At 40.7% G+C, this 17,407-nt stretch overlaps 1 protein-coding gene across 2 annotated transcripts in view; it reads right to left on the reverse strand.

The window, feature by feature from the left end:
* RRAGD (Ras related GTP binding D) overlaps positions 1-17,407 on the reverse strand; it is a 43,188-nt gene that overhangs the window by 4,946 nt on the left and 20,835 nt on the right. For both annotated transcript variants that reach the window (XM_072737128.1, XM_025983841.2), the window contains exons 3-6: positions 12,882-13,081; positions 11,644-11,758; positions 10,699-10,841; positions 5,073-5,221 (exon numbers count right to left, since the gene is read on the reverse strand). In XM_072737128.1, coding sequence (XP_072593229.1) covers positions 5,073-5,221; positions 10,699-10,841; positions 11,644-11,758; positions 12,882-13,081 — 607 coding nt within the window. The remainder of the gene's footprint in view (positions 1-5,072; positions 5,222-10,698; positions 10,842-11,643; positions 11,759-12,881; positions 13,082-17,407) is intronic.

Genomic DNA, 17,407 nt, shown 5'->3' on the forward strand with positions numbered 1-17,407 from the left:
ATTCATTTTCTGTCTAAGGCTTTCTTTGGTACCACATAACTGCCTTGACCACACACAGACAGCTACCAGGGATATGGGAATGAATATTTTGAGGGCACCCCTCAAACAGGGGCATGGTGGAGGAAGGTAGATAAATGTTGCAGTCTTTCACAAACCATGAGAGACTCCTAACTCTGGGAAACAAACAAAGGGTTGCAGAAGGAGTGGTGGGTGGAGGGATAGGGTAACTGGATGATGGGCATTAAGGAGGGCCCGTGATGAGATGAGCACTGGGTGTTATACTATACGTTGGCAAGTTGAATTTAAATAAAATTCTAAAAATAAAAATAAATAAATAAAAAATGTTGCAGTCTCCCATACTGAACTGGGGTGATTCTGAGTTTGTTCCACACAGCTTCTCAGAGATTCTCTTATTGGGAGTGAACATAAATCTACTCATCGACACCACTATGGGTGGCTTTTCTACCTTCCCTGTCTCATTTCCCTACTTCATCATTTTTGTTTCTTGAGACCATCTTCCAAACAAAGCACGTAATTAAAAGAAAATAAACAAGGAGCAAAGAAATGATTTTATTTAGTGGGAATATGGATAGAAGATATGAGAACCACCTCAAAATCCTTTGCCTATATATGCAACCAACTGCCTTAGGAAGAAAGTTTAGCTAGAAAAACTTTGGCTCAGTGAAAAGTCAACTTGCAGAAATAATCTGTTGGTAGTTCCTGACAAGTCTGAACTTACTCATCTTCACAGTTTTTTTAAAGATTTTATTTATTTATTCATGAGAGACCCAGAGAGAGAGAGGCGGAGACACAGGCAGAGGGAGAAGCAGGCTCCATGCAGGGAGCTGGATGTGGGACTTGACCCCAGGACTCCATGCCCTGGGCCAAAGGCAGATAGATGCTCAACCATTGAGCCACCCAGGCGTCCCATCACCTTCACAATTTAAAACCTAAAAGTTATCTTGCTGCATTTGAAGTTTTAAAAGTAAAAATTCACAACTGAGGTTTTTAAAGGAAGCATTCATATCAAGTGGCTGCCATTTCTTTCAACCTTTTCACTAAAAGCTTTTGAAATGTTCAAGAAGAGAGACTCCAACAGAACAAACACTATCTTCACCACCACAAACGGTTACATGATGGTTCCACATCCTTCTCTGCTTCAGAGGTTCTCAACCCTAGCCGTACAATAAAAACATCCAGGGTACTTAAAACAATTTAACAATTCATAGGCCCTTCTCCCAGGAATTCTATTCTAATTGTTTGGAGGAGGGCCCAGATTTCCATATTTTTTAGCCGCCTCCTTTCCCAAGGTACCTATAACGTGCAGCCAAGGCTGAAAACTCCACATTTGCTTTTGATCCTCTCCTTTCTGCCAAAGTAGTCACAGAGATCATTAATGAAAACTCAGACAGAGACCCAGCATGAGGAAAAGCTCATCAACAAGGGTCCGTTATCTGCGCCAACAGGACTCTACAATATGAGATTAAAGCAACAAAAACAGGGACGCCTGGCTGGCTCAGTTAGAAGAGCCTGCGACTCTTGATCTTGGGATTGGAAGTCTGAGTCCTTGTTGGGTTGAGAGATTACTTAAAAATAAAAATCTTTAAAGAAGAAAAAGTAGGGCAGCCCGGGTGGCTCAGCGGTTTAGCACTGCCTTCAGCCAAGGGCCTGATCCTGGAGACCTGGGATCAAGTTCCACATCAGGCTCCCTGCATAGAGCCTGCTCCTCCCTCTGCCTCTCTCTCTCTGTCTCTTAAGAGTAAATAAAATCTTTAAGAAAGAGGAAAAAGTAAAGCTATAAAACCAAACTATTTTATGCATTTATAAGCATTAAGTTTTGTTTTCAATGACAACCACCTAATCCCCAGGGTGACCAATTTGCCCTGTTTGCCTAGGACGTTCCCAGTATCAGCTCTGAAGGTCTCCTGTCCTTGGAAGTCCTTCCATCCCAGGCAAATAGAGATAATCACTTAAAAAATGAGGGGACACCTGGGTGGCTCAGTGGTTGAGCATCTGCCTTTGGCTCAGGGCATGATCCTGGAGTCCGAGGATCGAGTCCCACAGCCGGCTCCCTGCAGAGAACCTGTTTCTCCCTCTGCCTGTGTCTCTGCCTCTCTCTCTCTCTCTCTCATGAATAAATAAAATCCTTAAAAAAATAAAAAAGCACATGAATTTAACATGATGGGTTTAACATGATGGTTTTTTTTAAATACTTTATTTATTTATTCATTCATGAGAGACACAGAGATCGAGGCAGAGACACAAGGCAGAGGGAGAAGCAGGCTCCATCCATGTAGGGAGCCTGATGCAGGACTCGATCCCGGGACTCCAGGATCACACCCTGAGCCAAAGGCAGATGTTCAACTGCTGAGCCACCCCAGGATTCCCTAACCTGATGGGGTTAAATCTGTCATTTCCTAGTTAAAACATTAAAACTAATACCTAGGTTTCTAGCTAGTTTAGTAAATGCTACCAAATCTGCCTATCCTCAGAGATGATCCCACCTAGGTGGCTTAGCAGTACCTTACAAAGACCCACATGATAAACTCCTGTTTCAATTTATTTCCACAACCACAGATGGATGTTAAAATTAGTGGGCAAAGGTGTGAGGAGGAAGAGGCTTTACATCATTTGAAAGCATTTATTAACTACAAAGGGAAAGAGGAACTTTCCAGTGATAAAACCTGGCAGACGTTACCTTAACTAAATCAAGGTCAACATCACCAGTAATAAGACTTATCAGCATCCTGAACCGCTTGATATGATGCACCAAGAAGGACACATTCTTGTCAAAGTGCATAATCTTGTTCCAACTGGGTGGAAACAGCAGAGAAGCCTGACTGGAGGGAACACTCTACAAAATAATTGATCAGTAGTCCTCAGAAGTGTCAAGGTCATGAAAGACAACTGTCAGAGACTGGAGAACACTAGGGGGGGATAACAACTAAATCGATTTGGAATCCTAGAACAGAAAAAAAGGGCATTTTTGGAAAAATGGTGAAATCTAAATAAGGTCTATGGTTTTTTAATGGATACTAATTAATTTACTAATACTATTAATTAGTATTATGCCAATAGTGATTCCCTATTTTTCATAACTATCTATAGCATATAAGATGTTAACATTTGGGAAATTAGATGAGGAATATGTATTTTTTTTTTAAGTAGTAAACTATTTTTACTACTTTTCTATTAAATCTAAAATCAGTTCAAAATAAACAAGCTCTCTGGGTTGATGCTAACATACCCTAAATTTTAGGACCTGCTGCTAACCTAGATGTTTTGGGGGCTCTAGTTGTACTATTTGTATTACTTTTATTTTACTTAGCTTCCAAAATCAACATGAAATATTAATCACCAAATATAAATTCTGGAAATATCTTTAACCAAGGAAGTATATATATGACAGTACAAAGCACAATGTACACAACCGATTCTATGTAGGGCAAGTCCAGGAATCTGACTGCCATACACTGGTAGGAAGACTTTGAGAGAAAGTCACTTTATAGTTCCTTGGTGTGCGTAAAATCATCTATAATTGAGAGAATGAAACAAGGTATGGTCTTGTCTATGTTCAGAATTCCAGGAGCCTATTCTTATTTTCAGCAAGATGAAACTAAGGAGTGAAAGATTAACAAGATTCAATTAGAAGTTTTGAAGGCCAAGAACACAAAAGGGAATTTGGTTGATAACAGTCATTAAACATAGGAAAAATACACAACTTTACCAAGAAGCAAGGAAATATAAATTCAAACAAGATTAGTTTTTAATAATTTTTTTAGTGCTAATATACAATATTGATAAGAATACAGCAAAATGGACACACTTATATACTCTTAGTAGCATAAACCCATAACATCTTTCAGAAGGACATTTTGATCATACGTATTAGAAGCCACCAAAACGTGCCTACCCTGCCCTTGGATCTAAGTAATTCCATCTAAGTAATTCCATTGTTGAAGTTTTTCCTAAGGAAATAACCAATATGTACACAAATATTCAGTGTAAGGAAGGCCATCGCAGATTATTTACATTAAAATCTAAAAACAATATAAATTTTTAATAATAAAAGAAACTAACATTTTTTTTTTAATTTTTATTTATTTATGATAGTCACACAGAGAGAGAGAGAGAGAGGCAGAGACACAGGCAGAGGGAGAAGCAGGCTCCATGCACCGGGAGCCTGACGTGGGATTCGATCCCGGGTCTCCAGGATCACGCCCCGGGCCAAAGGCAGGCGCTAAACCGCTGCGCCACCCAGGGATCCCGAAACTAACAATTATTAAAATGATAAGGTAAGAAAAAAGGCCTAGTGAATGAGAAAGATGTCTGTAATAAATTCAGTGAAGGTTGTCAAGTAGTATTTATCATATTATCCCATATAGATAGAGACATAGCTACAGATGAAAAAGTCTGAAAAACTCTAAAGAAAATATTAAGAATGGGATGCTTGGGTGGCTCAGTTGTTGAGTGTCTGCCTTTGGCTCAGATAGTGATTCTGAGGTCCTGGGATCGAGTCTCACAGGGAGCCTGCTTCTCCCTCTGTCTATGTCTCTGCGCCTTTCTCTGTGTCTCTCATGAATAAATAAATAAAATCTTTTTATAAATAAATAAATACATCCAGCTTTAACGTTCTACAAGTTCTCTCCTTTACACAGGGATCTCAAATGGTCACATGGTCCCTAAGACCTTCCTTCCAGAGGAGTGGACCACGAAGGAGGCCTTGACCCTCCCTACAGGCTGCTGGGCCCTCCCTGGCAAGAGACTTTACAGCCTGGCAACAAGCTTTTAAGAAAAAGCTAGAGCCCCTGGGAGGATTGTCTGGTGCCATTTCCACTTCATGGCAGCTGCATCACTAGAGGGCAGGCTGGTTCAAGGATCCCAGAAGCCTGACAGACATGGGCAGGAGCCCAGGGGACCTGGGACTCAAGCTGGGAGCTTCAAGAGGCATGCTGCTGACTGTCCCCATTCAACAAACAGTAGGAGCAGTATAGTCTGAAATGAAATGCTTCACTTAAATCACACACACACACACACACACACACACACACACACACACACACACAAATTACCTTTTCTTTCAAAGCTTTCCTCTCTGACAAAGCAAACAAGAGCCAGGAACTTTGTCACTTCTTTTAAATAAAGAACTGTTGTATTATTCAGCTTTATAATGGCTGTTGACTCCTTGTCATAGGGGGTTCCTGCTCCATCTTCTTTGAGACTAAATGGAGACAGAAACCAGAACATGTGACCATTAAGAAAAAACTATAAATTATAACTCAGTGAGAGAAACCAGCTTTAATACACACAATGATAATCATAATGAGAATTTGTTTACAATCACGGTGCCTTTCAGCAGTCTTAGAAACACACAATCACAAGAATGTACATAGTGTATGACAGTCCCTTCCTACTGACACAATGAGTGGCTGTTGGGGCAGGGAGGCAACCCTCCAGCACCTGAGGAACACAAGTGAGGGATGAAGGTTAGCTCTTCTCTCCTCCACAAGGGGTTTCTTGTTTTTTTCTTTCTTTCTTTTTTTTTTTCTGACAGAATAACCAGGCTGGTCAAAATCATGGTCTGATGAAAGACCAAGAGCTGAATGACTATTCCAGATTACAGAAGCCTAAGGAGACATGACAGCCAAAGACTGGCCTAGGTCCTGGACCAGGAATATAGATAGAATTGGAACCATAGGTAAGATTTGAATATGGAGGGGCACCTGGGTGGCTCAGTCAGTTAAGTGGCTGCCTTTGGCTCGGCTCATGATCCTGGGTGGTGAGACTGAGCCCTACGTCAGGCTCCCTGGTCAGTGGAGAGCGTGCTTCTCTCTCTCCTCCGGGTTCCTGCTCTCTCTCACTATCTCTGTCTCTCTCTCTCAAATAAATAAATAAAATCTTTTGAAAAAAAAAAGATTTGAATATGGGCAATATATTAGATAATGCATTAATGTAGCCATGCTAAATATACTTAATATGCTTAAACTGTGGTCCTATAAGAGAATGTCTATTTTTTTTTTTTTTAGGAATTTGTTGTTGTTTTTTTTTTAAGATTTTATTTATTTATTCATTAGAGACACAGAGAGAGAGAGAGAGAGAGAGAGAGAGGCAAAGGGAGAAGAGGGAGAAGTAGGCTCCATGCAGGGAGCCCAATGTGGGACTTGATCCCAGGTCTCCAGGATCACGCCCTGGACTAAAGGCGGCGCTAAACCGCTGAGCCACCGGGGCTGCCCCCCCCCCCCCTTTTTTTAAGATTTTATTTGAGAATGTCTATTTTTTTTAAAGAGACATACACTCAAGTAAGTGGCTAGGATCAAAGAATCATGATGTCTGCAATTCACTCTCATATGGTTCAGCAAAACAAACCACAAAATGTATTAGAAAAAGAGAGAGCAACTATGGCAAATTGGTAGAATTGGTGGATCCCAGTGAAGGGTATCATACAGGAGTTCACTGGACTATCCTTGCACATTTTCGGTAGGTTTGAAATTTTTTCAAAATAAAACATTAAATAAATATACTGGTCTATTTAAGAAAAGGTGTGGCCTACAGACACAGATGACTCATGTTTGAACCCCAGCTCACTTATTACATGAACTGGAACAAGGTGAATAACTTCTTTGAACCTCAATTTCCTCATCTGTATACTAACAGTAATTACCTCTAAGTTTCCCAATGCAATGAAATAAGAGATATACAGCACTGAGCACAGTTCTGAGACCATGTAAAATGCATGGTTAACCACTATTATTATTATTATGTCCTTTAATGATCAAAACTGGACCCTCCAGGAGCACCTGGGTGGCTCAGCTGGTTAAATGGTTAAGTGGTTAAGCTTCTGCCTTTGGCTCAGGTCATCAGCTCATGGTCCTGGGATGGAGCCGCACAACCGGCTCCCTCATTAGTGGGGAGCCTGCTTCTCCCTCTCCCTCTGCCCCTCTCCACCACTCCCCTCTGCGCTCATTTTCTTTGTCTCTCCCCCTCTCTCACAAACAAATAAATAAAATTAAAAAAAACAAAACTGGACCCTCTGAAGACACTGACGTAATCAGAGTTATATGTCCTTTCCTTATAGGCAAAGGAACACTTCCCTGGAACTTTCCCCCTTATCCAAAACTGTGTGTGCATATATATGTATGTATGTGTGTATTTTTATTTCCAAAATTAATGAATAATTGATCAGAAGTTTAACTTAGTTGGAATTGTGCTAGACCTTATTAATACAACACAGTAACACGGCAAGTGCAACATGATCCCTTTGCAGAGTAAGAGCCAACATTTACAATGTCACAGGCACCATTTTAAGTTTTTATCCTGAATTATCTATCATCTAGCCTAAAAATCATCTAAGCTAGGCATTGAGGAACTGAGGCTAGGGGAAATAGGATAATTTGGTCAAGGTTGATGATGGGGGTAGAGGCAGGACCTCAAACTAATCTAATTTCAGAGTTAATGCTTTTAATCTCATAAATACCATAAAGCGGTAGGATGACAAACCAGATTAAATGAAAAGCTGAAATAGAGTATTTCAAAGGAAATGCAAGTTTTTAGTTTTGAGAATATTTTAAACTGGCACACACATGGCTACTTAAAAGTAAACCAGGGAAGACAGTTTTTTTTTTTTAAAAAAAGGATTCAATTCACTGTGACCTACCAAAACATTAAAGAAAAATCTCTAAGAAGTGTTGGATCTCAGATATTAAAGATGCTTTATAGAAATTCTTAACTTCCTTTGTACTATTTTTAGCTGTTTTTTCTAGACTGAATTTGTCTTGCTAATAAGTAATGTTCTGAGAACAATAGGCTATAACATTTGAATTTTTTTTTCCCAATGAAGAAAACTACATTTAAAACGCCCAAGAAGGGCAGCCCGGTGGCTCAGCGATTTAGCGTCTGCCTTTGGCCCAGAGCGTGATCCTGGAAACCTGAGATCGAGTCCAACGTCAGGCTCCCAGGATGGAGCCTGCTTCTCCCTCTGCCTGTGTCTCTGCCTCTCTCTCTCTCTCTCTCTCAAGAATAAACAAAATTCTTTAAATAAAATAAAATAAAAACTTCCAAGAGGGATGCCTTAGTGACTCAGTGGTTGAGTGTCTGCCTTCCACCCAGGGCGTGATCCTGGAGTCCTGGGATCGAGTCCCACATCAGGTTCCCTGCATGGAGCCTGCTTTTCTCTCTATTTTCTGCCTCTCTCTCTCTGTGCCTCTCATGAATAAATAAATAAAATCTTAAAAAACTTCCAAGAAAATAAAATAGTAAACAGACATTATACACTGTTTACTAACAGCACCAATTCTTAGGTAATAATGTTAAATGCATAAAGCAGGATATATTTAAAATTATATATACAAAGTGATCACAGTATCCTAAAAATTATACAGAGAAATAAGAATTAAAACACATTAAATGTTAATAGTGACTGTCATTAGGTGATGAGATTATAGGGTATTTTAATAATTTTATTCTTTATGCTTTTACATATTCTCTGCAGTGAGCATGGATTGCATTCATAGTCAGAAAAAAAGTAAACATTAAACAAATTGGAAAAACCAAAAAGATCCAAAAACTTATGAGTAAAAACTAGTGATGTAGTACAACTCCAACAGCTACATGCTACTACTCAAATTTGCATTCACCAAGCAGTGAAAATAGAGGCAGCTGCAATGGATTTTAGAAAGTGTGGTGCTTGTATGCGTGCGCTTGCAGAGCAGAAGCTCCACAGATGCCTGAGCAGGCTGACCCAGGCACCAGGTCACCTGCCTCGGGGCCATGCCGGTCTCCATGGAGCATCTGGGAACTGGCAGCAAGCCTGTTTCCTCGGCTGCTGCCAGTCAACTGGGCTGGCTCCTTGTGGCTCCAGCAAACACTGGGGAAACTCCAGGGCCCACAGCCAACGGGTGACCCAGACTGGTTCTTACTGAACCTGACAGGTTCTCAGGAACACTGCACGCTGCCACAGAAAAACAATCTGACTCCTCCTACTGCCACCCTCCTCATGTTTGTTTTAGCTGGGTAAAAGGAACTCTGATTAACATCATTTACATGAACAGCTTAGCACTTACATCTAATTACCATATGGCACAATAATAATTATGCATATCATTAAATAGGTGCCAGATTAATTGTGTTTATGGTATTTGATTACCACGACAACCTAGACTATAATCAGGATACATTCAGTTTCCATGACTATTTCAAGGTCATCCACTTAGTGTTTAAAAAACAATAGAATGCTGTATAGCAGTGATCTCAGAAAACAAGGTCTATTTCTGAAGCCAGATGGCAGTGTTTAATAATACTACTAAAAAGGCAGTAATCTTAGGGAATAAGGTCTGTTTCTAAAGCTAAATGACAATGTTTAATAATAATAATAATAATAATAATAATAATGGCAGCTACATTTATCCAGAGCCTACCAGGTGATATGTCATCCTTACTGTGGTCTTGTAAGTATCACTTTCCCTATTTCATAATGGAAGGGACCCTGCGTGCATGTGTGTATAAGACAAAGAATCTGAACTGAGGGGCAAAGGATTTTCAGAGGAAGAGAGAAATGGGGAGACCAAGACCCTCACCAAAGCTGACAGAGGTGGCCAGGTGAGGCAGGTTACAGCTGGTGAGTAAAGAGGAAGAACAAGAACTTTACGCATCAATGATTGGATAAGCGGGGATCCCTGGATGGCGCAGCGGTTTGGCGCCTGCCTTCGGCCCAGGGTGTGATCCTAGAGACCTGGGATCGAGTCCCATGTCAGGCTCCCTGCATGGAGCCTGCTTCTCCCTCTGCCTGTGTCTCTGTGTCTCTGTATCTCTCTCTCTCTCTCTCTCTCTCTCTGTGTGTGTGTGTCTCATGAATAAATAAAATCTTTAAAAAAAATGATTGGATAAGCATGTAAGATCCAACATAAATCAACAGCAACAACTTGATATCTTAGTAAGAGAGACAAACTAGTTCATATCCATTCACTCTATACAACACCCAAGAAATTTAAAATATGTGGAATTGTTTCTATGTCTGGTACCACAATCAATTTTCTTCACTCCTTGCTTATTTTATAATATTTTAAGTGTACAGGAAGTTCTGTTTCCTAAGACTCTAAGAAATAGAGTAATAATAAACAGGTAATAATGTTAGCTTAGTTTTGTAATTCTCTGCTGCTCCTAAAAGAAGGCAAAGTGTGTTAAAGAAAACCCAGCAGTTCTTTCCTATAATGAAGAAAGTAACAGAACTGTTGTTAATATGAGATATGTATTTAGAGTTGGAGGATCCTATTAGTCTCTCCCAAGTGTGTATGACATTATGATATGATGACAGATTTTTCAGAAGAACCAGGAATCAGACTTGAGTTTAAATTCTAGTTCTGTCCTTTATTGACAGTGTGAGCAGGGGCTAGAAACTTAACCACTCTGAACCTCACTTCCCCCATCTGTGAAATGGGGATAGGAAATTGCACCTCATGGAATAGTGGGGAATTAAATGTTATAATGTATGCAATACACTTATTAGCAGAATGTCAGGCATTAACTCAATGATTTTTGTTGTTATTGCATGCTAAGTGGTATATTTATTTATAGATCTCAGTCATTTAAAACACAAGTATTAAAATCAAGTAAGTAAATGCAAATGTTATAAAGGTTATGAAAGGTTTCATTTTCTAATCTGAAGTATGGTTTGATTGTAGCCTTCAAGAATATTTTACTTACCCATAAATACAAGAAATGTCAATAACGACATCGATCATATCACAGCAGAGCTCATAGGTTTGCATATCCACTGGGGTACTATCAGTTGCAATATAAATTTTACTGACCACATCAAAGAGAAATGCCTTTTCAATTCCAGAATTCTGAAACAAAAAGAATATGCTATCTTAAAGGGACAGCTGATTTGAGAACATGTCACCACTTATAAAAAATTACATGCTATCCTCACTGTAAAATATGAATGAACAAAAATTAATTTGCTAAAAATGTTCTATTTTATTACAACCTCACATAAAGCTTTATAATGGATTTGCATAAGACATGGGGAATTCTTATTTTTCATCAATTATTTACTGTAGGTAAACAAATTGGCCACTGTTTCCTGGTTCTTAGAGATGTACCTGCAGTTAGGAAAAGGCAAGCAAAAACACTAATTTTGCTGACTGTAAATTTTAAAATAAAATAAATTTTAAAAATCTAAACAAACTCCAAACGGTGGAGTGACAGAGTAAATATGAGTACCACCACCAAGTCTGACTCAAGTCAACAGCAGAGCTTGCCTAGAGCTGACGGTTTATAGGGCTCATTCAGCCAGCTCATCACAGGGTTAAACCCCCAGGGTTAAACATATAAAATATAAAATAGTATTATATCTTATTGCCCCAACCACCCTTACTGCTTCCTACATCTCATAGGGCTCTATCAACATTGAACGACTGCCTACAACTTTAATAAACACTCTAATTATATCAGGGAAGTACAGGAATGGTTTGGGGAGTTAGATTTTAAAGAACATAAAACAGTATATAGGAGCATTCTTCCAAAGTAATCCTTCAGTGACCTTGCAGTGCCATAAGAGCAAGCAGAAATAAGACTGTTTTCACGCTTGCAATGTTATTCTAAAATTCTGCAAATGGTTCTACCAGGATGATATTATTTACTTACTGAGATAAAGATGTTTAGCAAATTCTCTAGGGTGGGGAGCTGCGGAATCAGTTTCTGAACCACTTTGCTAAAAGCTTCAAATATTGAATGATCATATATACTTGTCAAATAGAAGCTGAAAGAGAAAACGGTATTTCATCACATTTTCCTTTTGACTGGAGAACAGATTGCTTAGGCTGTCACAACACCAGTGCCCTGCTCCCTGTGTCTACAGTCCCTACACACACGTTCCAAATGACCTCGGTAAAAAGTGAACCATGACTTAACAAGCAATTCCTCCAACTCCCAAAAAGCAAGGATTGTGCCCATTCTCATCTGCTGACTGGCTGGACTGGAAGGCTTAAAAATTGCAGTGCTGTGTGCCCATACAAGCTTCCTTACATTCTGCAAAAGAATCCACAGCAGGTCATCTTTACGCACACCTCTTGGGTTAGTAATGCGTATGTTATTGGTATTGAAGCATCTTATCTTTCCATTTCCTGATTTGTAAATTGAATGATGTGTACACCTCCCCATAAATAAAATTCATAGAGGGGCACCTGGCTGGCTTAGTCGGTGGAGCATGTGACTTTTGATCTTGGGGTTGTAAATTCAAGCCCCACTCTGGGTGTACAGATTACTTAATAAAATCTTTTAAAAAAACTGACAGAGAAGTGGTTTTCCTCTGTATTTCTATTTGAATCCTCTTCAGAGTTCTCTTTTACTCGAGACTATAAATACTACTGTATTCATCACAAATTGTAAACTTCAGCAGTGATTAACTTCCTCGATTATGTCCTTAAGTTTTATGTTATGTTTTTCATATGTGGGGAATGCTTTGACCATTTGTTTAAAAAACAAAAACAGGGATGCCTGGCTGGCTCAGCGACTGAGCATTGGCCTTAGGCCCAGGGTGTGATCCTGGGGTCCTGGGATCGAGTCCTACATTGGGTTCCTGGGATCGAGTCCTACATTGGGTTCCCTGCAGGAAGCCTGCTTCTCCCTCTGCCTGTGTCTCTCTCTCTCTCTGTCTCTCACGAATAAATAGATAAAATTTAAAAAAAACAAAACAAAAATATCCCACCAAAAATCAGAATTAGCACGTGCAAAGCTTGCTTTTCCCAAATACTGTCCCAATGTATACAGCACAAATAGGGTAAACAGATGAACACCAAACCACTCATTGTGACTCTGGACTTCACACCTGCTTTTTTTTGTTGTTGTTGTTAACTGCGATCCCAGAGGGCTCCTGTTCTCACCTGAGGTGAATTTTTTCTAATCCAGCATCTGCCAGGTCATCATTTGCCCTCTGGTGAATATCTCTTTGGGTTTCAATTTTGTGGTCATCTGACAGACCATCCACTTTATGAATGAACACTTCGAAGTTGATATCGGTGTTCACTTTGTAGGCCCTGGTCACGGTGAGGTGGAGCCTGGCCAAGGCTTCCATATAATCGTCCTGGGAACAAACACACACTTGTCAGGGGAGGCCAAACCCTTCTGAGCTGCCTTCCACAGACACTCCTTCTCCCCAAGTCTTATTGAGGTATGATGGACACATAAACACTGTGTGTGTTTAAGGTGTACAATGTGATTCTCTGATATATTATATACATCATGAAATCATCCCCCCAATCAAGTTAATTTATCCATCACCTTATTTCGCAGTTATCTTTTTTTCCCTTCCATATACACTTCTAATCTGGAAATCACGTGGGTACAACCCTCCAAAATATTTTGCAAAAGCCCAAATAAAAGCTGGTTTCATGAAATTCAAGTTTGAAAACTGAAGTTGCATCAACAAAGAGATGAAAAAGAAAGGCTAGAAAAACACAGCTGTAGGCAGTTGTGATGGAGCTTGATGATAGTCATTAAGATCAGCGTTGTAGTTTTATGACTTCAAAATGACCCCATACCACCTAGGACCTTCCCTGGGACACTATCCTTCCCAGATGTATGAGTCCCTTGGTGAACTGTGATGAATTGTTAGAGATGGAAACGCGATATGGGTCACTGGGAGAATGGAGAGGGAGCCAAGAGGAAAGGTAAGGGCCACTGATCTAGAGCACAGGTCAGCAAACCATGGCCTGAGGGCCAAATTGGGCCCATTGTGTGTTGTTCCTAAGTAAAGTTTTATTGGAACACTAAATGAGCTACACTCATCTATTTACATATTGTCTGTGGCTGCTTCTGTGGTACAGCAGCACAGCTGAGTGGCATTCCTCTGTGGAAACTCCTCAGAGATGGAACAGACAGCCTGCAAAGCTTAAAATAGTTACCATCTAGCCCTCTACAGAAAGTTTGCTGACCTTTGATCTAGAGTAACTAACCCAAACAATGCAATTCTATTTTTTCTCCTTCCTACAAATGACACTTTTATAGTAACATGATGAACATCTACATATGCATCTCCCTGTTTAAGAAATCAAACACTGGGGTGCCTGGCTGCCTCAGTTGGAGGACCATGCAACTCTTTTTTAAGTAATCTGTGCACCCAACATGGGCCTCAAACTCACAACTCCGAGATCAAGAATTGCATGCTCTATCAAGTGAACCAGCCAGGCACCCTGAGCATGCGACTCTTGATCTCAAAATCGGGAGTTTGAGCCCCACATTGGGTGTAGACATTAATACATAAAATTTATTTTTTAAAAAAGAAAGAAAGCCCTTGTGTGTCTCTCCCCATCTTCCCAACCCACCTCATCACTCGACCCTCCATCCTCCAGAGGTATCCACTATCCTGAGTTTAGTGTTTATTCTCAATCATCTCTTTATGCGTGACTACTTATGTCCTTAAACAACATGCAAAATTTATTTACGTTGTCTCAAAATTTAGGGGGAGGCTGTCTGAGAAAAGACAACACAGGAAGCTTTTGGGGTGGTGGAAATATTCTATATCTTGACTGTGAAGTGGTTACAAGGTATATGCATTTCTTAAACTCACTGAACTGCACACTCAAAATGAATGAATTTTATTGTATGTAAATTATACCTTAAAAATTTGTTATTGTTTATGTCTTTAACTTAACAGGGGAGTTAAGGGGACATGTCTATAAGCAAAATTAGCCAATGTCAAGAGAGTATCACAAGCTCAAAAGATTAGAAATTGCTACTGTAATTTCCTTGCCAGGCATACAAGATGATCTGATTACCAACTAAGTGATGAAGTGGCACATACCTACAAGGACTAAAAATAACATTGGAGGGGCGCCTGGGTGGCTCAGAGGTTGGGCGTCTGCCTTCGGCTAAGGGTGTGGTCCCTGAGTACCCAGATGGAGTCCCACATCAAGCTCCCCTCAGGGAGCCTGCTTCTCCCTCTGTCTAGGTCTCGGCCTCTCTCTCTGTGTCTCTCATGAATAAATAAGTAACTAATCTTAAAAAAATAACATTTGAAAGAAGGAAATACTTGGTTTATTAGAATAGCGGGAACATGGATGATTTTTCCCACTGTGTTGCTGTTTTCTACAACAAATAAAAATACAGGAAAAAATGCACTGCCTAGTTCCATAATTAGATCTAAGAGTTACAGGCAGGTCACAATCACCAATGTAGATGAAGCCAACACTCCATTGTGGTTCCCAAAGCCTCAGGGGGCCAAGGGTGGCCCTGGAGGTGTGGGACATATTGGGCTCTGCCTGGGGGGCTGGCAGTGTCATGCAGTTAGCTCACAGGAAACTGCTCTTGGTACTTTCATTCTCTTTTATTTTACAACACTTTGTGAGGACACATTTATCTCCCTGGTATATTTATCTGGCAATCCTGTGATTGTGAGGAATTCACAAGGAAAAAAATAAAAATATGAGGCGTCAGACCAACACAGCCCTGTTTAAAAATAAAGGCAATGACGTTCAAGTGCCTGCCAAGACTCCCTGGTTTGCTTTTCTTATCGGTACTTGTAAGCACATCGTATATACATTTCTAAAAACATGGTTTTTATAGTCTGCTTCCAATACAAAAGTATGTATTAGGCTCCGAAACAACTTATTGAATTATTCCTTCCTTTTAGTAAATGATAGCTCTCAATAATGTTTTTCCTACTTTTTAAAAGTGGAACCTAAAAAGACAGATTTCTCAAACATTCTTATACCTTTCTCTGCCCTCCCTTGGGGCGGGGGTGGGGGGACCAAGAAGCAAAATGAAAGAAAACACATTTACCAACCCAAACTGAAGGGCGACTTTTCATGTTCAGGTAAAATTAAAACCAAATTACAGCTGCAACTTAAAAATAGGCAAGTGAACCTATTTTAGCCACATTATAGCCATACTACAAATACCTAGGATAAAAAAAAAACACACACACAAAGAACAAAAAAAAAAAACACAACTAGGATAGAGTTGCATTGGACATTTGAATTCTATAAATGCAAATTGCTATGTAAGCATGGACAGGCTACTGAAGTGAGTACTTACTAAACTTACTAAGCCACTGTCTTGAAAAGATGAGTCATCTGGCTGGAATCCACTTACCCACGGGGAGGGCTACTACTGCTGCTCCCTTGTTCAACAACTACAGAAAGAGCAGTGGAGTGACTTAGGGGAAAAACTGGAGCTTAGAAGAGACAGCTGAGTGAGACATATCCAAGAGCTTGCCCCCCACGCCACCGCATGCACACAACCTGGACTGCTCTTCCGTGCTGCAGCTCCCTGATTTATGGCGCTGGCAGACCAAGGCAGGAAGGCAGGGCTACTGCCAAGGCCACAGAAGGGCCAGAAAACAGGTCAGTACAAGTGGGGCAGCCAAGAAAGCAGCAACTGACCGCAGGCCCAGGACCTGTTGCAGGTGTCTACAGCATGCGTTTCCAGATGGGCCCAGGGGAGCAGAGGCACTGCTTGCTATTCACAGATCGGGCCCTGGACTTTAAAGCCTCTCCCCAGGGGATCCCTGGATGGCTCAGCGGTTAAGCGCCTGCCTTCGGCCCAGGGTGTGATCCTGGAGTCATGGGATCGAGTCCCACATCGGGCTCCCTGCATGGAGCCTGCTCCTCCCTCTGCCTGTCTCTGCCTCTCTCTCTTTCTCTGTGTCTCTCATGAATAAATAAAATCTTTAAAAAAAAAAAAAAAGCCTCTCCCCAGCACACTACCACCAAAAAAGAAAGAGCGAGGCCCTCCTACCATATGGCCGCACTCCCACAGCTACACTAGAAGTCCACGGTGCAATCACTTGGAACTAAAAGGCTTAGTCGAAAATTTCATTATTATATTAAACAGGCACTTAGTTCCCTGAAGGAATTTATGATGCTCTCGGGCATGAACAGTCTTTTCAGAGAATGGCTTTCTAAGTGTGGGCTCAGAACCATTATTACTATCAGTTTACATACCCCTTCCTCCCTAACACCACTGGCATTCCTGGAAGGGGCAGGTATGCTCGGCCCATGTGTCTGACTGTAGGTCCAGTTTCAGGGAAATACCATGCCCTGAACTTAGAGCGGGTTTAGTCCATTCCTAAAGACTTATTGCCATTTATTCCCAACAGCTATAAAAGAGAGCCCTTTGGAGAGCCTTAGGGCTGAGCTTATGTTTCCGGACACTTTCTAAGAGTGCCTGGACATGGGGAGAGTTTGAAGAGCATCACTATCCCAATTCTGTTCCTTGTACTCTTTCCTAAGACTGGCATGCCCGAGATGCCCCTGCCGGCTCTCACTTTACAGGAGGAAGGCCTAGAATACCAAAGAGACAATTCAGGAGACTAGTTTGAACATTAATAAAGGGAATAATTAACTAATACCTGGGTAATAAGGCTCTTCACCAGTCAAGGGATCCTCGCGTCTTTGCTTTCAGCAAAGCT

Source organism: Vulpes vulpes, chromosome 1 (assembly GCF_048418805.1).
Source record: "Vulpes vulpes isolate BD-2025 chromosome 1, VulVul3, whole genome shotgun sequence".
In the NCBI taxonomy this organism is placed as follows: Eukaryota; Metazoa; Chordata; class Mammalia; order Carnivora; family Canidae; genus Vulpes; species Vulpes vulpes.